We start from the raw sequence: 22,681 nt of genomic DNA, 5'->3' as shown, positions 1-22,681 counted from the left end.
ACAGACAATATTTAATTAACAAACCAGATATTTTGTTGGTTGGATATGTAACAAAACAGAATTTACTGATAGTACTGTTACTAAGCAGAAGTAACAGTAAAGTATGCAGAGAATATAAATATGTTGTATATTAGTCTAGCAAAAGGGCATAAAAATGTGCAATTTCAGAAACATCAAAGTAAAGGCAATTATAGGATGGCTAGGCATATTTAAAAGTTAAGAAATCATTCTATGGTGCCATCAATTCCAGATATATCTGACATATAAGGGAGATTCTTTGAACAAAAATTATTATATTTGGTCCACAGCACCTGCTGTTTTACAGTAAAGTAACTAGATTACTCTGAAGTGAAAATGAAGTCCAGTTCCTCGATTCAACACATACTTGTTCAGAACTTATGATTACAACTAACAGCTAAAAACAAACATGTGATGTTTTCCAATAAATAAATTGAGAGCGAGCACGTGAGAGAGAGAGAAGAAAGTCAGCTAATGTTTACTCAGGGACTAGAAAATCCTGGTTACTTCCATCATTATCCAACGGCAGCCAACAGTCTGCCCCAGAAGGCAGATTTTTCAGCCCTGCAGAGCTAGAAATGAAGAATAAGATAAAATAATCTTTGGGTTTATAGAGCATTTGAACAACTCTAAACACCTTCAGAAGTATCAGCACATTTAACCTGTCAGTACCGCAATTAGATAAGAAAGGATTTATCTTCTTATTCAGAATTCCCCAAAGTACATTCCATTGCACAGTGGTCTCTTCAGGACACTCTTTGAAAAGGGATTGGACCAATATTTCTAGAGACAGTGCATTCCATGCTATAGTTCCCCTCTTGGACATTTTGATTCAAAAAGTTTGGAAAATTCCTGCAGTCAGTACAACTGTTTCTTTTGCCTTAACTCAGCCTGTTGCAAATTCTGGACTCACTTCTCCTTGGAACACCTCGAGGACACCAAATTCTCTTGATTTCCTACTACCTCACTGTTCATTTCTTCTTAGTCTCTTTGTGATTCTTTCTTGTCTGGATCTCCTATCCTGAAGTGCTCTGGAGTTCAGTCTTTCTTTCTCTTTTCTGCTCTAGCCTCTCTTTGCTTGATAACCTTGTACAGCCAAATGATTTAAAATACCATTTGAGGCCAACAACTCTTGAATTTATATCTCCAGTTCAAACCATACTATGGAACTCCAGGGCCAACTACCAATTTCCACACAGACTGTTTTGATGTTGTTTGGAGAGTCAAACTGAAGTCTTACCCTTCTTTATCAAAGCTCCTCTATGTGCAGTCTTTCCATGTGCTTGAAACAAGCTCTATTTCTCTAATAATCCTGCTAAAAACTATGTCATCCTTGACTCTTAGGTCTCATACCTCACATTTGTGCTTTACACTGGAATTTGACACAATGTTGTAAAATGACTATAACTCAATAAAAAATGTTTAAAAAATAGAGATATATATATCTAAAATATATATATATTTATATATAAATATATATATATATTTCAACTGAATATGTTGTGTTGATGTGCAAAATACATCTTCACATCGTTTGTCATTTTTACTTCTTTCTTTTTTATTATGGAGTTTTCTGAGCTGAATATAACTATGGTTTGTTGTTTGAATAAAATTTTGTTTTTCCTTAAGGTCAAAAAAAAAAAAAATCTCATGGGCTTAACCTTCAAAACATATCCAGAGTTAAACATTTCTTGTCCCTTCCCATGATACCATCCTTGCTTAAACTGTCATCTTTCATCACCTAGGTTACTATTATAACTTCATTCTTCCATCCATATTTACCTTAAGTATATTCTCAGCACAGTGATCCATTTATATCAAAAAGTCAAAGCATGTCATTCCTCTCTTATAACTAACTCCCCAACCCAGTGGCTCCCCATTTCATTCAGAGAAAATCCATAATCCTTAATTATGTCCCACAGGCCCTGAGATCTCTTCTCCATATTTCTCTAATGCCATTCTCTATACTCTCACCTTCCCTCTACTCAGACCTCCTTACTGTACCTTAGTCAGTCCAGGCATGCCCCAGCCTTATAGTCTTTGCAACAAACACACCCTCTGACTGGCATGCTCTTTTCCCAGAATGTATGTGGCTTTCTAGCTTCCCATTTCAAGTCTTTGTTCAAACATCACTTTCTCAATAATGTGTACCTTTATTTGAATTTGAAATTGTGTCCCAACCTCGGACACTCTAGATCCCCAACCTCCTACCTTGCTTTGTTTTTATATCTTGGCATTTAGCATCTTCCAATATAATATATAATTTACTTATTTATTAACTGCCACTCACCAAACAATGTAACCTCTAAGAGAGAGTCTTCACTAGTTTTATTCACTGAGATATTACAAGCATCTAGAAATGTCCTTGACACATAGTAAGTGCTCAACAAATACTGCATGAATAAATGAAACATATTATCTACAGGTAATAGAGAATTACTGTGCAACACTTAATATTTATCATTTCCTCCTTGGTATTTCACACAGGTGAAAAAAGGCAACATTAGATGAATGACTTTTCTTGGCAAAGATGTTTCTATTACTAGCCTCCACAATTTTTTAGATTTAAATTAATAGATAGGCTTTAATTTTCATTGAATTATATAGTCAAAATAAACATCAATACATCTAAGAGCCTGACTACAGTCCCAACCCTGATGACACATCTGAATCACCCTAGAATTTTTATAATACAGAATCACTGGCCCATTTCAGTGGTGCAGCACCTTGAAGTTACTCTTCCACAGAAGCATTCACCACCGAAGAGTCTGTATTTTGGTTAACACTGCCATTAATTAGAATCATGTGAAATAGTTAATGCTTACTCTTAAATAATATTTAGGCTAAGTTTTCACAATTTTCCATGATATCATGGTTTAATTTTTAGCTCTCCCAATTCTTCCAATATTCAACTAAACTTCCCTTGCTGAAATTTTACACCATTTATAAGGTTGGAATTTATAAAGAGGAAAAAACAACAGAGCTGCTTATGTTAATTTCAGGCTTTTTTTGTAATGTTATTCATAAAACAATGCTTAAACAATCATTTGGGGGAAAACCATTTACAGTTTTAATATTTTGACTGTTTCTGAATAAACTGAAAAGTTATATTCTAGAAAACAAATATATGTATGTATGACTGAAACATCATGCTGTACACCAGGAAATGACATATTGTAATTTGACTGACTATACTTCAATAAAAAAGTAATATTTGAATTATTAACTGAACAGACTGAATTATGTAAAACTTTCACTGATATACGTGGGAGTATTATTAAGTTTTAAGAACTACGTACTGCAACTATTTCTAATTGTTTTATGAAATACACTGTAAAATCTCATTAACTGGCATCAATTTGGGGAATACCCAGTTTGATATACAAACTATTACTTTAGTACTTTAAACTACATATAGCATTCCTTTGTAAATTCCTTAAAGACTTACTAGAGGCATTGCTTCAAGGAAGAATTAAGACATGTAGAAAGAAACAGCATTTCAAGTATTTAAAATAAATTGAATAAAATAAAATACGATGCACTAACTGGTAATAAGGTATTATCATCATTTAATAAACAGGTACAAGAGCAAATTTGAAAGTACCAGAAAGTAGTTTATATTCTTAAACTGTATTATATATTCTCTCTAAAATATTACTAATTTATTTATTGAAAAATCTTTTCTTCAATGATTATGAAAGATAAAAACTTCAATGATTACAAGTAAGAATTAATGAACTGCTGTATTTTAAATTCAGTCTAGTTTTTAGTTGTAGTTATCAAATGGGGATATGCTATCATTTAGTGACCTGGATAACTGTCTTTAGTTTATCATAATAATAATAATGCCAACATGGGTCATCTGCATAGAGAATTACTTAAAATAAATTAGATAGCCAGTTTTAACCTATCTGTCACAAAGGGGGGCAGAGGGTGGGAAGGGATAGACTGGGATTTCAAAATTGTAGAATAGATAAACAAGATTATACTGTATAGCACAGGGAAATTTACACAAAACGTTATGGTAACTAACAGAGAAAAAAATGTGACAATGAGTGTGTATATGTCCATGTATGACTGAAAAATTGTGCTGAACACTGGAATTTGACACAACATTGTAAAATGATTATAAATCAATAAAAAATGTTAAAAAAAAAGAATTATCTGTAAAATATAAGAGGAAAAGAGAGGCTTGACTTGATTATATAGAATAATTAAAAACAGAATATAATAGTAATATTGGTGATTATAGTCTTAATTCTCCCCAAATAACTGTCTCTTACCTGAAAGCATCTTTACTCTTGGTTTTATGTATTCTCTATTGTGATAGATTATTAATTGTAGAAATAAAGTAGACATTGCTAACCCCCCCACAAAAAAAAAAACAAAAAAAACAAACCTATCTGTCACAAAATCAGACTATGAAGTAAATAATGTCACATCCACATGGAGACAAGGAAATACTATAAACCACACTCAGAGAGTAAAAGATTTACTTGCTAAGGTCTCAAAAGCCAAGCAAAAGAAAAAACTTCAGAAGTTCCCCTAAAAAAAATGAATATGCCAGGTAGTTATCAAGGATCATAAAGCAAGAAAGGGAATCAAGTAGGGTCCTTGGTCTACATGGTAGGACCCTTAGTATCTGGTAGGACAGTAAAGGAGAGCAAAGAATTATAATTAATAATTCACAATGTAATGTATAGATCACTATGGCTCTATTAATAATAAAAATAGCAATAACCACAATAATTTAAACACTTCATACTGATTTCCGGATTTATCTGAAATTGGGAATTTCAAATGCAGCCTTTTGCTTCCCCTATGGAGACATTTGAATCCATTTAACAATCACATTGTACTATTTAGAATCACATAAACTAAAAATTACTAAAATATCAGCTATAGCATCACTAACTAGAATAGTTCTGTTTATAGACAGCATCCAGTTACCCACAGATAAACCAAGGATACAGCTGAGACTTCTTCAGCCTTGGCACTACTGCTATTTTAGGTTGAATAATTTTGTGTGGGGTGTATGAAGGGCGGGGCTGTAATGCGCATTGTATGATATTTAGCAGCATCACTGGCCTCTCACCACTAGAAGCCAAGAGTGTCCACAGTTGTGACAACCAAAAATTTCTGAAGACATTGCCAAATGTTCCCTGGGGGGCAAAACTGCCCCTTGGTGAGACCTACCAACATAAGATAAAGGAAGGAAGGAAGGAACGGGAAGAGAGAAAGAAAGTATTTATACTAGGCATTATTAAACAGTTAGTGAAAGCTGTACAAAGTTGAATTTCTTCTAGTTGGTAGATTTCCATGTGTTTATTGTAGTTTAAGGATAATTATAAGGAAAAATCTTTTTTAAACAAAATCAATGTTTTGTTTTGTGAAAACAATAAACACATCATCAATCTCAGATAAATTCTATTGTTCTTAAAAAGGAAAAAAATTAACAAATATCTTTCTCCTTATTTCTTACTTCTATCTTAAGAATAACACCCTACATTCCTGCTGTCTCCCAGGAATAAAAACAATTGCAGTCTTTGTTTTCAGTTTTGAAGGCGAGAGAAGAGCTTTTTCCTTTGACTCTACAGATGGTTCCTGAAAGTGCTCTCCAGGTGACCTGAGGTGACTGACAAGTCTATTTTGCATTTACAAACAAGTTTAATAGGACCTGCATATTAACAAGAGTAATACTTTGTTATAGCAACTGGATTTTTTTTTGCATTCACTCATTACCTATATACTACTCTTTCAAGTTTCTCATTTGATTATTCTTTGGCTTACCATAGATGTAACTGATCGTGCATCTTCTTCATAATTTACTACTGGAGGAGGCTCTTTCCCATCATTTTCTTGCACTTTTTGCTCTAGTAATTCTTTCTGGGCTATAAACTTTGCCTCAGTGCACCTCAGCTGCTGGACTGACTGTTTCAGCTCTTCGAGTGTCTGTTTTTGGCTTAGCAGAAGTACAATACTAAAAGAGAACACATTTAATATAAATTATTTCAATTTCTTTAAGAAATAAAATTTAAACAAAATTATACATGTATATTATACTCCTATTTTCCTTCATTTTCCCCTTTATGAGTCCTTCAGAATCATAATTATGAAACTGAACAAATTTTGAGTTATCATGGTAGTTATTAAATTTAGCTAACATCAACAAAACTGAAGGAAATGTTTGGAAGCAAAAGCACATTCAGGATGCTTTCAAATATATTATGATCTATGGCATTCATTTTATTTTACAGCTAAACCATCTACCTCACAAAGTACAGACACTAAGGTCCAGAAGTGTAGAGCCTAAAATGAATTAATATGACTGAAGCAGAATCTTAATTTACTTCAAATCTCAAATGGAATAGAGCTAAAGTCAGATCTGTGCCTAGAGTAAAATAAATCAAATCAAGGTGACAGCCTGGAACCAAGCTGTGTACATATTGTGAAGGGTGTGTGTTTAGAGTTGGGGAAAGCTGTTCTGACTGAGAACAGACTGAGGGAATGAGTATAACATAAGCTTCCAAATTTTTGCAGTGTCACTGTTATACAGACAGGAGACTTCCCCATATCTCCTTAGAGAACTACATAGGCTACATGCTGCCTTTTTGTGACTTTTTAGCCCTTAGAGGCTGCCCCTAATGGGGATTTCAAACTAATTCACTCACATTAAAGCTACAAGAGAAAAGGTAGCGGTGGTGGAGAACACATCTGTAAACACTGTCATACACAGCATATTAATACCTTAAAGAATTGTGCCATGCACTACTGAATGTAAGTTATTACTACATAAAAGACAATAGATTATCATTTAGGGAAAGCTTCAGAGCTGGAGAATAAGGTCAGAAAATGTTACCTTTTCAAACTGGAACATTTAAAGATCAACATAACCTGAATAAGTAATCAGACAAAAGGAACACACAGTAAGAGAGATTTGTTTATAAATATGTTGCTGATCAGTATTTTGAAAACTAAATTCCAATCAAACTGAGCACAAGATGCAGCCTCGGTGAATGCTATACAGAAAGCTATAATCCCCTCAATAATGCTGCAATGAGCTTCAAGTGAGCATTCTAATAAAGAGGACTCAGAGAACTGAGTGAAATTTGGAAAAAGTATAACAAATGAGTATTTGTAAGAGAGACCTAGCAATATGCAAAAGACAAACCTCTCCAACCATGGAGTTAACAGCAAAAGTAATAGAGAGATACGCTGTACTGTCAGAGCTCATTCGTCCTTCCCAAGTAAAATCAGCATGGCACAGTGGAAAGACCGTAATTATACTGAATGAGGACAGATTCAACTTCATGACTTAATCACTATGCTTTTCTCATCTTCAATTTTATCACTGGAAAAACTGATGATAATACACTTACTTTTAGGCTTTTTCTGAGACTTCAATGCGATAATATTTGAAAAATCACTAGCACAGTGCCTACCATAAAGTAAGAATTCAGTAAATGGCAATTATCATTTACATCATTATCATTCAACAAACTGTAACCTGTGCTCTCAATCCACACAGATTTCCTAATAAATTCATGTTGGTTTGCTTATTAGGTAGTTAACTACTTTCTCATAATAAATTAGTTATCTTTTTTTATTTCTCGGCAAATCTCTACAGATAAAGTTGATTTTTGAAATAATTATTTTTGTGAACACAAATCGGTAAGGACCAGGTCCTGGAAAAGATTACACCCATATAAACCTAAAGCTCCCTGATGGTTCCCCCTTTGCATTTCCCAGCTACCAAAAGAATCCCACCAATGACAGCAGTATAAGAAGCTATTTTAAATGTACAAGATAAGATGGTAAAAAAAAATTTCTCAAGTATATCTGCAAGATCAGTCCCCCCAGAAAAGGTTAATGACCTCACAAATGTAGACAAAATCAATAGGAAAGTATACTTTAAAGAATGAAAATAAGCTTTTCAAAAATGAAATACAAAATGACAAGTAAGGAACAATAGTCACCAAAAAAGTAAACACTCAGTATCTGACTAAAATTCAAAAAATGTATTTATGGGAGTAACAAACATGTATTTCATTTTATTCTCAACTCTATGAAAGGCTGAAACCAGTCTGCCAACACTTTACTTCAGACTTTTGGCCTCTAGAACTATGAAGGAATAAATGTCTGTCCTTTTTAAGCTGCTTGATTTCTGGTACTTTGTTATGGCAGTCCTAGGAAACTAACACACTTACCACAGAATGCAACTTAAGGATAAAAAAGGAATGAAAGTACCTGCATGAATCACTAGAGAATTATGATAAATGTAAAAAGACAATTTCAAAAGAGCACATACAGTGTGATTCCATTTATATAACTTTCTGGAAAAGACAAAATTATAGAAATGGAAAACAGATTAATGGCTGCCAGGAGTTAAGAAGGGGGTAGACGGAAGGCAGCACAGCTATGAAATTACCAAATGAGTGATCCTTTGCAGTGATGGGGATGTTACACATCACGACTGTAGCAATGTTAATATCTGGATTATGATATCATATTATAATTTTGTAAGATGTTACCATTAAGGGAGACTGAGTATAGGGTTTACAGAATCTGTATTAATTCTTACAACTACACGTCAATCTGTAATTATCTCAAAATTTAAAAATTAATTTAAAAATATGCATCTCTGCTGCTGCATCAAGCTTCCTCTGGTAACATGAGGTTCTTGACATCTCATATACCATGGGTCCCTAAATAATCTGTTCTAGAAAACAGACCCTTTTTTATTCTTCTTCAGGAGTTTCAAATATCTATTATATCACATTGGCAATCGGAATTCTGAGACACTGTCCTAACACCAAGAATTAGGTTAAAATATTAATTTCCTGGCTTTTAGTTTAGTGGTTTCAGAACAATGAGATTTGTGGGAGGTATATACCCTTTAGTGTGGCTCAAGCACTAACTTTTTTCAATCAATACGTCCGATCATGAAATCAATGAGCAACTTTAGCTTTATCCAATTAATCCCACTGAGCTCTACGCATAATGACCATTTCACACACAGTAACATCTTGAGTTTGTTCAACAATTACTTTTTAAAATGTACTGCTGTAGTCAGTAACTTATATGCTTATACCACCATTTAGCAAACAAGCTATGCATATTTCAATAAGAAGAAAATTATAATAAATGCATGATTGTGTAACACAAGATGCATGGGAAGCCATAAATAAATTTAAAACACGGAAGGGATCAGGACTTTCGCATATGCTATTTACTCCCCATCTCGGACTTAACCTTCCACGCACTGTTCACACGGAGGGCACCTTCTGTCCTTCACATCTCAGGAAAAACACCACTTCATGGGAGAACCCTGATCACCTATCTTAAGTAGGTGCTTTGCTATTCCTCTACCTGAACTTCTTGTTCCACAGCAATTGTCACAATTGTTTACTTCCTGTTCAGCAGAAGCATATGCTCCATGAGACATGATGCCATATATGCCTTACCTTTCACTGTATTCATAGCATCTAGTGGATGTGCAATAAATATTGATAAATGAATTCCCTATTTACACAGCACATTTTAAATACATATAATCTAAAAATTCTGAGACAAAAATAAAAGGTCCCTGAATTTGCAAACCAGAATACTTCAGATGGTTCAAGTATTACCTTCGTTACAAGCTAGATGTGAATCTTTGCAAGTCTCTTAAAATTTCTGGCCTTCAGATGTCACATAATTTGAAAGATAGGGAGATTGAACCAACTGATCTCTTAAGATTCTGCATGGCTCTAAGAGTTATGATTTTAATTGTATAAAGTACTTTTAAGTACTGGGTGATAATGATACAGAACAATACAAAACTGAATAACCGTTCACGTTTTGGAACTCAAACCTAGCATTAAAATCAACGGTAATACTACCAGCACTTTATACCAATGAGTCATAAGTGACATATGCTTGGTATATTTTCCTATAAGCTATTTTCTAATACAGTAGTCAAGGATCATAAATCAGGAGAAGACTGATATTATTTCCATTTGAATAAATACGCTTTGGAAGTAATGAGTAAAGATATGTATATTAGACTGATAATTTGTGTTGTGTTAAAATTATACCATTTCAAATGACTGGTTTTATTCCTTTCACTTTATTTTTCTAAATAAAATTTTGCAATAGCTACACCTCAACTGAGACCTGCCTTATTTATATCAGTTAAAATTCTTCATTTGTTAGTGAGAATGTTATGTCAAATAAAAATCATTCTTTAACTTTATTTTTCACATTATTTAATTATAGGAATCAAAGCTATCAAATTATTTCTCATAGAGTTTATTTTTTCACTGTTATAGTATGTTTTGGAGAAATTTATGTTAAATTATGTAAAGGTTTTAACATTAGTCTTTCATATATTATATTTTTACAGGAACAAATACGCTATTGCTTTTTCTTTCTTTTTTTCTTATTGAATTATAGTCAGTTTATAATGTGTCAATTTCTGGTGTATAGCATAATGTTTCACACAAATACATACATAAATTCCTTTTCACATTCTTTTTCATTATGGGTTTACTACAAGATATTGAATATAGTTCCCTGTGCTATATATAGTATGAACTTCTTGTTCACCTATTTTATATATAGTAGACAGTATCTGCAAATCTCAAATTCCCAATTTATCCCTTTCCACCTCCTTTCCCCCCAGTTAACGTAAGTTTATTTACTATGTCTGTGAGTCAGTTTATGTTTTGTAAATAAATTTGTTTGTCTTTTTTTTTTTTTAGATTCCACATATAAGTGATATCATATGGTATTTTTCTTTCTCTTTCTGGATTACGTCACTTGGAAGGACGATCTCTAGGTCCATCCATGTTGCTGCAAATGGCTTTATATTTTATTCTTTTTTATGGCTAAGCAGTATTCCATTGTATAAATATAAGACATCTTTATCCAGTCATCTGTAGATGGACATTTAGGTTGTTTCCATGTTTTAGCTATTGTAAATAGTGCTGCTATGAACATTGGGCTGCATGTATCTTGCAAATTAGAATTCTCTACAGATATATGCCCAGGAGTGGGATTGCTGGATCATATGGTAAGTCTATTTTTAGTTTTTTAAGGAATCTCCATACTGTTCTCCATAGTGGCTGCACCAAACTACATTCCCACCAACAGTGTAGGAGGGTTCTCTTTTTTCCACACCCTCTCCAGAATTTATTGTTCATAGACTTTAATGATGGCCATTCTGATTGGTGTGAGATGATACTTCATTGCAATTCTGATTTACATTTCTCTGATAATTAGTGATACTGAGCATTTTCTCATGTGCCTATTGGACATTTATATGTCTTCAATGGACAATTGCTTGTTTAGGTCTTCTGCCCATTTTTGGATTGAGTTGGGTTTTCTGTTGTTGTTGTTATTAAGTTGTATGAGCTGTTTATATATTCTGGAAATTAAGCTTTTGTCAGTCACATTATTTGCAAATATTTTCTCCCATTCCGTAGGCTGTCGTTTTGTTTTGCTTGTGGTTCCCTTTGCTGTGCTTATAAGTTTAATCAGATCACATTTATTTATTTGGCTTTTATTTCTATTGCCTGGGTAGACTGCCCTAGAAGAACACTGCGAAGATTTACGTCAGAGAATGTTTTGCCTGTTTCTTCTAGGAGGTTTATAGTGTCTTGTGTTATATTTGTCTTTAAGCCATTTTGAGTCTACTTTTGCGTATGGTGTGAGAGAGTGTTCTAATTTCACTGATTTACGTGTGGCTGTCGAGTTTTTTACATGTGACTGTCCAGTTTTCCCAATACCACTTGCTGAAGAGACTGTCTTTTCTCCATTGTATGTTCTTGCCTCCTTTGTTGAAGATTAATTGACTGTAAGTCTGTGTGGGTTTATTTCTGGGCTGTCTAGTCTGTTTCATTGATCCATATGTCTGTTTTTGTGCCAATACCATGCTGTTTTGATTACTGTAGCTCTGTAGTATTGTCTGAAGTCTGGGAGAGTTATTCCTCCAGCTTCATTCTTTTTCTTCAGTATTGCTTTGGCAATTCTGGGTCTTTTGTGATTCCATATGAAATTTTAGGATTCTTTGTTCTAGTTCTGTGAAAAATGTCCAAGGTAATTTGATAGAGATTGCATTAACTCTGTAGATTGCTTTGGGTACTATGGCCATTCTAACAATATTAATTCTTCCAATCCAAGAGCATAGGATCTTTCCATTTCTTCAAGTCACCTTTAATTTCCTTAGTCAATGTTTTATAGTTCTCTGCCTATAAGTCCTTCATCTCCTTGGTCAGATACATTCCTACATATTTGAACAGATGTTTAATTCAGCCTTAGACATGAGAAACTGAACTTCTAAGACATCCAAGGCGGCATGTCAAGTAAGCACTTGATTACATGGCCATGGAGCTCAGAGAAGAAATCTAAGCAAGAGTAATAAATATGGGTCATCTTCAGGGGATCACCTAGGGATAGAGTGCAGGGAGGAGAGTGACATAGCCTAGGGTCAAGCCTTGAGTAACTCTGAGTGAAGGAGAATCAGTTTATAAAGGAGTGGCCAAAAAGAGAGGAATAAGATCTAACATTTTGGTCCAAAGTCCAAGGAAAAAGAACAACATGAAGTCAACAAAGAAACTGTGAGGAGTTCAAGTAAGAGAGTTGCTAAATTTAGGAATGGAGCAGTCGCTGGTGATCTTACAGATACCTATTTCAATAGTGATGGGGCAAGTTTATACTGTATAGCACAGGGAACTATATTCAATATCTTGTAACTTATGGTGAAAAAGAATATGAAAATGAATATATGTATGTTCCTATATGACTGAAGTATTGTGCTGTACACCAGAAATTGACACAACATTGTAAACTGACTATACTTCAGTAAAAATATATTTAAAAAAATAGTGATGGGGCAGAAGCCAGATATCTATGGGTTGAGTACTAAGTGAGAGTTGAAAACATGAATGAACATTATCACTCTTAGAACATGTTTGACTAAGAAACAGAAGGCAAAGACAGTAGCTGAGAAAATATAGAGATTAAAGAAAGGTTATCTAGTGTGGGAAGAGAAGTAGAGGTTAACTAACTTGAAAATATTTAAAAAGTGAGCACAGGACCCAGTCAAGATGAAAAGGAAAGAGAATTTCATAATATATGAAATAATGTAAGATTTCTAGGAAAGTAAGAGACAATGGGATACAAAAAAAACAGGCATAAGAAACAGACAGGACAAGGCATAGATCCTCTATGGAAGTAAGGAAAGAGAATGGGTACAAATATGGTGAATTTAGATATCTAATCCCATAAAATAAGGCACTTGCCACCTGATGATTCTAGTTTTTTCTGTAATGTAGGAGAGGACCATCTGCTGACTACAACAGAGGATACAAGAGGACTGGAGATTTGAGAGAAGTGAAAAATATTTGAAAAGTTGTATAGAAGTAAGAGCACGTATAGACCAGAGAAGTCCTACACATCACAATTTCCTTGAAAGTCTTGACAAATCAAGCCAACTGTGAAAGTATGAGGGCAAGAAATCTATATGTTCTAGTCAAAGATTAGAGAAACTGTAGTAAGCCACTGGAGATGCAAACAATGACCAAAGTCAGGTTAGAAATTATAATTTTAGATCAAAATTTTAACTTTAAAACAGTAGAAATCATAATTATTGAAATCTATAAAAACAAGAATATACCAAAACAGGTAAAGTCAGAGGATCCATGAATATATTTACAGATCCAGAAAGCAACAAGAAAAACAGTAGAAAAGCAAACCAGTACAGCAAATCACAGGAGTTTTATAGGTGAAGCAGACTATCTTCTAATAAGTTTATCTGCTTTCTTCTAACACAGTAGAAGCCAATTTCTAGATAATACTGACCTGTCACTTTCTTAACAAGGAATTCACAGTGACTCTGGTGGACACTGATGAGGGGAAGTAAAGACAGCTTTTAACAGGGTTTTTCAGAAAATAGTTCAAATGATTAAAATACTGAGATATATGATTAGTACACTATATTGATAAAAACACAAAATCACTTTCTAGTGTCCTATAAAGTAACTCAACCATACACAGTTTTATACTTAAAATGAAATTTAAGTCTATAATACCATGTAGCTGAAGTATTTCTATAAAATTACATCAATTAAACTTTCTTCCTTCAAATTATCTTTGTTTTACTCACTCAGACTTCTTTTCATAGGTCTTAGAAGATTCCTCAATTCTCTTTTCTAGCTCCAGGACAGCTTCCTCCTTGTTTAAAAGCATTTGTTGTGTCTGCATAAGTTCTTCTGCTACAGTTTTCAACCTAGAATGAACAGTTTTCTCATTATCAATCAATACATTAATTATACTCATGTTATACACACAAAAAAAAGCATTCCTACATCTAAGGTTGCGATGTCCAAAACAGTAGCCACGTGCAATTTAATTTAAATTAAATCTTAAATAAGAGTAAAATTTCAGTTCCTCACTTATATCAACCACATTTCAAGTGCTGAACAGACACATGTGGCTAATGGCTACCTTACTGGACAGCTCAGAAAAGAACTTATCAGTAATGACAGTAAGTACTCTTGGGCGTCTGTTTTAGAGAGTCTTATTCATCAGATAGAAAAAGAGAAACAGAAACAGAAAATGGAGAACGAGAAAAGAATTAAAGTAAAAAATCCTGTCATCTCCCAGGAAGAATGTATAGTGAAATAACCATGGTTTTTGCTTTCAGATTAACATGTATTTATTTACATGCTGGCTTTGCCACTTTTTATCTGAGATCCTGGACAACTTACTTCAGCTCATTGAATCTATTTTCTCATTTGTGTTTTCAGTACTGTAACATCTGCTTGAAAGCATTGTTGTGAGGATCGCATACACTAATGCATAAGTAATGACTGGTACTTAGTAGGCATTTGAGTAAATGGTATCTAGCATTATTTGCGTATGTCGTCTCATTTAATCCTCACTGCAACCTATGAGAGAGATACTATTATCCTCATTTTAAAGCAAAGAAAGGCTCAGTCACATGGCAATTTAAACTGATATAAGCTATTTCTATTTTCACATATTGCAATAATGCTTTAGGGGTATTTTCTATTTAGATTTAAAGATAATTAAACACACAAAATTAATATGTACACATAGACCAGATAATTTTTTGGTTACATAAGATGCAATTGGTTCTGAATAGGAATATTTCCACCACAAAAACATAAACAGCTGTAATCTAAAAAACAATACAAATGAATTTATTTACAAAACAGAAATAGATTCACAAACATAGAAAACTATGGTTACCAAAAGAGAAAGGAAGGGGAGGGATAAATTAGGAGTATGGGATTAACAGATACACACTACTATATTTAAAATAAACAACAAGGATTTACTGTACATACAGGGAATTATATTCAATATTCTGTAATAACCTATAATGGAAAAGAATCTGAAAAAAAGTATATATACATATATATATACAATGTACATATATATACAATGAATCACTTTGCTGCACACCTGAAACTATTGTAAGTCAACTACAGTTCAATTAAAAAAAATTGCTATCAATAATTTTAAAAATACACACAGTTATCATATCACATTAACATTTTTTCTTCAGCCTTTTAAAGCAAGATATGAAATGCAAAATATACAAAAGAAAATATTAAATAACTCAAGTATATGAAAATTTAAATTTAAAGAGTTGATTAAGTCAAAAGTAAAAAAAAAAAAACCTTAAAGAAATATTTGCAATGTAAATTATAAGCAAAACCCCATGTAGAAAAATCCTTTGAAAAAAGACAACCTAATATGAAAATGGACAAAGAACAGAACGGGAACTTAATCAAGAAAAATTCAAATGATTGATACGCACATGGAAATATTTAATGCAATCTGACCCACAATTAAATATCTGCAGATTCAATAAGGTTATTCTTCACCTACTAAAACTGACAAGAATGAAAGAGTGAAAATATCTCAATATTGTAGGAAGGAAGGAAGGAAGACATATATCCTGCTGATGTGAGAAAAGTGGCACAGATTTTTAGAGGTCAGCTTGGAATTGTCTCTCAAATTTCGAATTAGAATATTCTTTGACCATCTAAAAATGTCTTACCAAAATACTTTACAACGTACACACAAATAGTCCATATGAAGACGTTCGTTACAACATTGTTTATAAAACAAAAAACTAAAAAACATTTAAATGTTCATCAACAGGGGAATAACTGAATAAATTTTAACCCACTTAAGAAATAGAATAGCATATAGTCACTAAAAAGAATGACATGCACACATAAAAGGTTCTTCCTAGACATAGTTTTAAATTAAAAGGCATGATGCAGAACATAACATGTGGCATGGTTCCATTTATATTGAAATAAATGTATGTGTAATATGTGCTACTGACTGAATTGTATTTCCTCTAAATTCATATGTTGAAATCCTAACACCCACTGTGATGGTTTTGGAAATGGAGCCTTTGGGAGGTAATTAGGGTTAGATGAGTTCCTGAGAGAGAAGACTTGATGATGGGATTAGTGTCCTTATAAGAAGAGACACCAGAGAGTTTGCTCATGCTCTCTTTTTCTGCTCAATTTTCCATTCACCTCTCTTTTCAATTCTTCATTCATTTATTTAAACAGGTGTTTACTAAGCACATACCTTGTGTCAGGCACTCAGCCAGACACCAGGAATACAACAATAAACAAGTTTGGATTCAGGAAACTTACATTCTGGTAGAAGAGACTTCAACTGTTTTCCTCCAACCCTCTTCTTTTTCTTTCCTCTTTTTAACTATTAATTACTGTTTCTTTCCCTAGTTTCTTCTCAGTTCTTCTCACTGTACCATGTCCTATGCTCCATCTTGAAATACATACATAGTCCCACCAAACTGTAAGATGCAGGCACCACGGGCTCACTCTTCACAGCATACCCCGACACTTAGTACAGTGTCTTACACACAATATGCGCTCAACCCAATTCTCTATGTCCTGCGTTTCTCTTCAGAAGATCACACACTAAGCTTTTTCTGCAACTCCCTAATAATTCCCAAGACTCTCCTGATTTGTATCATTCTGAATTATCTAGAAAGTGAAACCAAAGAGCTACCTCAATATGTGAACAGCACAATTTATGAATTTTACCCACCATGTGGGCTGACCTGATATATGAACCACTGCTGCAGAGATGCAATGAAGGAAGCTTTAGCATTCTCTCTCTTTCTTTCTCTCCCCTCAACATGACATTATAAACATATATACATGTATGTATGTCATTAGTACAGGGCTGACTCCTTTCATGTAAAAATTTTATCATCAAGCTAATCACTTTACCTTAACACAACAAGTAAGAGAATTATTTGTGTTTACAACTCTTTATCTCTAGTGCATCTTGTAAAGCACCTTACTCTGGTATAACAGACACCAGGTCTAGAACCAGACACCCTCAGGTGCAATTTTACTTAGCTTTTCTAAATGTCCACTTCCTTCTCTAATAAAATGGAAACCAATTTAATAACTAATGTAAAGAGTTCCTGTAGCTATGGTGTATATTTTTAAAGTTCCTAGTATAGATTTTGAAGCACAGCACGTTCCCTATAAATGCAACTTTATATTATTAACCAATTTTATTAATTTCACAAGAAATGTTTTTCTGAAAAGTATCTTTAAATTTTGTCTGCTCCTTTTTTAAAGAATATTTTGTTAACATTGGATACAAAAAATAATGTTGCTCCCAAGGCAGAGGTAGGATTGAATATTTTTTAAATTAAACAAGAACAACTTATATTATTTACACATTATTCCCAATGAAGGACAAGTAAAGAAATACTGCAAGAATGCTACACTAAAAATACTGGAGATACTCATAATTAAAAGTTGCTTTTCCCTTTACAACAATGTTATTTCTAAGAACTTTTAACTTTTTGGAAATGTTAAGAATATCAGTTCCATGAGAAATTAATATAAGCATGTACTTATTTGCTATCCTTGATACAAATAAAATAGTACGTCTAAGCACGTACACACACACACATGCGCGCGCGCCCACACACACACACTGATGTGATGTGGCATAACAATAATAACATCACCACAAATCTAACAGAAAGCAAAAAGTGAGAGCTTTTATTGATTTCTTCATATTCATCATTCGGAAAAATTCAAGGGAAGACATTTGATTGTGGAGAACATCATAGTTACCCTAGGTAATTGTATTGCTGCCCTGCTTTTAACTGCTATTTTTACTTTGAAATGGGGTAGGAAGGGACGAATGAGGTGAAAGCCGGAGTCCAGACCCACTGTTTCAACCACCTTAGGCTGCCTAGCCATGTCTATCAGAGATCACTGGCAGGTGGCAAATTCTAGCACAGTATATGAAAATCCAAATCCGTTAATACTCCCTGCTTCCTGCAGGCTTCGTGCAGCCTCCTAAAAAAAGCATGTAAGCTTTCAATGAGAAATTAAATGTGAGTTTTTTTATATGCTAAACTTCTGAAGTACAAATGTCAGCTCATTTGTGAGAAGAGTGAGGTAGTACTTATGATTACTTTTCAAATTTCTGATTTGTGTTAAAACAATTTTAACCCAGAGAGAGAAAGAAACCTACCACCAGCTTATTAGCTTCCCTAAAGAGTTTTAAAGGTCCTAGACGTTAAAACAAAGGCCTAGAGAGCCAACACTTCTGCTCTGTGGCAGGTCTGTTACGTTCGCTAGAATTTACTACCTGCTAGGTTCAGCAATGAAGCATGGAGGAAGGAAGAAAGGAGACATGAATAAAGAAAGGAGGAGATCAGAGGAAAGGAAATAATATTAGTTTCCTCTACCCTTTCTAGCTCTTGATCACATCAATAAAATGGTACCTCTTTTACAGCCTTAGCACAAACAAAGCATTAGCTAAGCTTTATGCAAAGTTTTCTTAAATTAAAAAAAAAAAATGAGTAAAGGCAAGTCTTTACTTCTTTACTTCTAAAGTCAAAACTTCTTGATAATTATAAATCTCTACAGATCCATATTTGCAAGTTTAAAGTAGAAAAGACATAATTTAGAAGAACGGAACTATATGGGGAAAATATTAGCCCTTTTTTACCATCCCCCTTAAAAAAAGCTGAAGTAGGGTGGATTAAGTAAAGAGAGAAGCATACTAGTAATTACAGTTTATATATAGATGACATAATAAATGTAAAAACAGTTTGCAAATTTCAAAGCACTATTCAACATGATATCATTGTTATATATGTTTTGTACACAAATAGAATATTAACAGTTCAAATGGCTTATTTAAAGTTTTAAATTAAATATCACAGTACACTTAAACAATTATGATGCAAAACATTTAAATATCATAAAATGATACTGGCATTAAAAAACTCACAGAACTAACAAAATACTTAACATTTACTCAGTGCCAAGCACAGTTTAAGCATTTCAAAACCATTATTATTATTATAAAACTATTACTATTAATTCCATTGTCATATGAGGAACTGAAGTACAAAGAGGTTAAGGATCTTGTCCAAGTTCACAGAGCTGCTAAGTGGAAGACCTGGTAATGGAGCCCAGACAGCTTAGACCCTAAGCCCATGATCTTAACAAATACCCTCCATTTTAGAAATTCCACCTCAGAGAATTTATCCAATGTATATGCTTCAACAAGTGCACAAAGATGTAAATACAAGGATGTTGATTGTGCCACTACTTACACTCGCAATAACCAAAGGTGAATTTACTATGGTGCTAATGACATATAACCTTTAGACACTTCACTTGCATGATACCTTCCAAGACTCCGAGCTTAATTTTATATTTGTAAATTTGTATAGCTTTTCTTTTAGATGTCCCCTCTCCAAATTTTATAGCTTCAGGCTCCACAAAACCTGCATCCACCCCCTGGCAATCAGAAAAAAACTGGAAATAACATAAATGTCCACCAGTAAATAACTAAATTAACTAAATTAAATGAATTACATTACATATACAAGAGCTGTAAGACATTGTACACTATTAAGAACACTTCATATATACTAAAAAAAGAGGATGATACAAAAGAGTATGCATAGAATAACCCCAACTTAAGCAAAGAAAACAATTTATATACAATCATATGTTTGTATATATAATCTGGAAAGATATGTAAACTTTTTTCATGCATTCACACTGGAAGGGTGAAAGAGGATCTACAAAAAAGTGGGAGAATTTTGATTTTCATTGCATATCCTTTTGTAAGATTTTGCAGATGTTTTCATCTGCATGAATTAGATAATTTTTTAAAATGTAGCTGTATTTAAAGATATAAAAGCCTAAAACAATTATTGTGGATAATAACAAATTTTCAAAACTTACACAATACTTTTTATATACTCAGACCATTGGCTCTCATCTAAATCTTACAGCACTCTCGTGGAGATCTGACTTCCCAAAACAATTGTAAATTACCATCTCCTAATGCTGTCACATTAATTGTGATATTTGGGTTAATAAAAGCCAAATGAGATAAGGGTTACAGTTGTAACTTTTCTGACAACTCTTTTTCTCTATTTATTACTATCACAAAAATTAAAGAAAAAAAATTTCTTGTGATCTCTTTCTTAAAATACAATTGCAGCAACACAGCAATTTATGAATGACCTCTCTCATGACAAAAATCTTTATTAGCATTTCAGAAGATTAAACAGAACAGAAAATAGAAGACACTAATGAACCTATTTACAAAACAGAAACAGACTCACAGACATAGAAAACAAACTTATGGTGATCGTGGGAGAAGGGGGTGGGAAGGGATAAAGTGGGAGTTTGAGATTTATAAATATTAACTACTATATATAAAATAGATAAAAAATAAATTTCTTCTGTATAGTACAGGGAATTATATTTAGTATCTTGTAGTAACCTACAGTGAAAAAGAATATGAAAATGAATATGTCTGACTGAAACATTATGTTGTACATCAGAAATTGACACATTGTAAATGACTATACTTCAATTAAAAAAAGAAAAAAAGAAACAGGAGAGGATGGCTCCTAATCAACTGTGCAAAATTTCTGAGTTTCTGTTAAAAATATTTATCTCCTAATACACAACCTAATCCAACTCAATCCAACAAATCTACTACCGTGTGATTTGTTTCCCTTGACCAAACTGTCCTTCTAATATATCATCTGTCTTCTAATACTACATATTTCCAAATCTTCCCAACTCACTCACACAGAGTATTCCTCTAATACAACCTGACACAACTGTAGTATATGTTCAACTAAAGACCAAACTGGAGCTACGATTATAGATAAAAACAACCAAAAATAGACATGATAAAACCAAAGTTCTGCTGAAGACGTGAGAATACTGCAGCATTTGTCATTCCACTGATTGACAAGGTTGATTCAGACAGTCTAATGGGTTAAAGTGATGTCACTCCTTACAACAGAAGTCAGCAAATATTTTCTGTAAAGGTCTGAAGAGTAAACATTTTAGGTTTTGCCCCCAAGAGGCAAAATCAAGGATATCATAAAGGCAGTAATATAATAAAAGAGAAAACAAATAATCCCAAATATTTCATTGACAAATTCAAAATACTGAATTACAATTTAATGTAATACCAGTCAACTATTGAGAAGGACAGAAATCTTTCGAGGGTGATTATTTCCTTTCATTGGGATTCAAAGTTAGTACTTATCAAAATCAACTATCATGTCACTTGTTAATGCAGATATGTAATGAGATTTTACGTATTTCACTTTAAAAATAGCTTTTCATGCAGAAGAGTACTGTCAAATGCCAGTATTAATCCATGAGCATATTTTAATCACTTTACTTTCTTGACCTCTGTGTCTCTTCTCTGAATTCTGAATTTTTTTAACATTTTTTATTGAGTTATATTCATTTTACAATGTTGTGTCAAATTCCAGTGTAGAGCACAATTATTCAGTTATACATGAACATACATATATTCACTGTCACTTTTTTGTTTTTCGCTCTGAGCCTCTTCTCTGAATTCTTTCTGCAAAGAGTCCAGTAACATAACCCTAGAAAATCTGATTTAACTGGTTTGGGTCGGGCCCCAGGCATCAGCATTTTCTAAAGCTCCGTAAGTGATCCTAATAGAAAGGCAGAGAAGAGATCCACTATTCAGAAAGTTCCCTGACACCTCTCCATAAAACCGTCTTCATTCACTTACTCATTCAACAAAGATACTAATAAATCATTCACAACATTTGATATCTTGCCAAGAATTCTGAAGAGTCTAAGAGAAATGTGGTCCAATTTTTTTTCCTAGTCATTACTAATCAGCAGTCTGATAGATTGCCAGTATGACTTCTATTTATAGGAAAATTCCCCAAGAGTCAAAAAGTAATGATTCTCACTTTCCAACTAATCTAAACTTCACAAAGGATAGAGTCACCGATCACTCAAATAAACATAAAGGGATGCAAAAGAAAAAGAAAAATGTTTCTGACGTTCTCCTTAATACCATTTCATATTAATGCATTAGAGTTTCTGGATGGCCTAAGAAAAAGTGTAGATGCAGAATACAGGGAAGCACAGGCCATAAAGTATTAGCATTTTCGAACAGAATTTTGAAGAGTGTTCTATTCCAAAACTACATAAAGCACTATGATTAAGGAACAAATGCTTAGTGAAAGAATAAGGAACTGACATAACAGAAAGGAAAATAAATAGCTAATATTCTGGAGACAGTCATTCTAACAATA

General features: G+C 33.3%; 1 protein-coding gene across 7 annotated transcripts in view; it reads right to left on the bottom strand.

Moving 5' to 3' along the window:
- FER (FER tyrosine kinase) overlaps nt 1-22,681 on the bottom strand; it is a 362,557-nt gene that overhangs the window by 248,290 nt on the left and 91,586 nt on the right. For all 7 annotated transcript variants that reach the window (XM_031448777.2, XM_031448782.2, XM_064482956.1 and 4 more), the window contains 2 exons: nt 14,165-14,287; nt 5,809-5,998 (listed from right to left, as the gene is read on the bottom strand). In XM_031448777.2, the coding sequence (XP_031304637.1) occupies nt 5,809-5,998; nt 14,165-14,287 (313 nt within the window). The remainder of the gene's footprint in view (nt 1-5,808; nt 5,999-14,164; nt 14,288-22,681) is intronic.

The sequence above is a fragment of the Camelus dromedarius genome, chromosome 3 (genome assembly GCF_036321535.1).
Source record: "Camelus dromedarius isolate mCamDro1 chromosome 3, mCamDro1.pat, whole genome shotgun sequence".
NCBI lineage: Eukaryota > Metazoa > Chordata > Mammalia > Artiodactyla > Camelidae > Camelus > Camelus dromedarius.
This window is presented reverse-complemented; position numbering and strand designations above follow the sequence as displayed.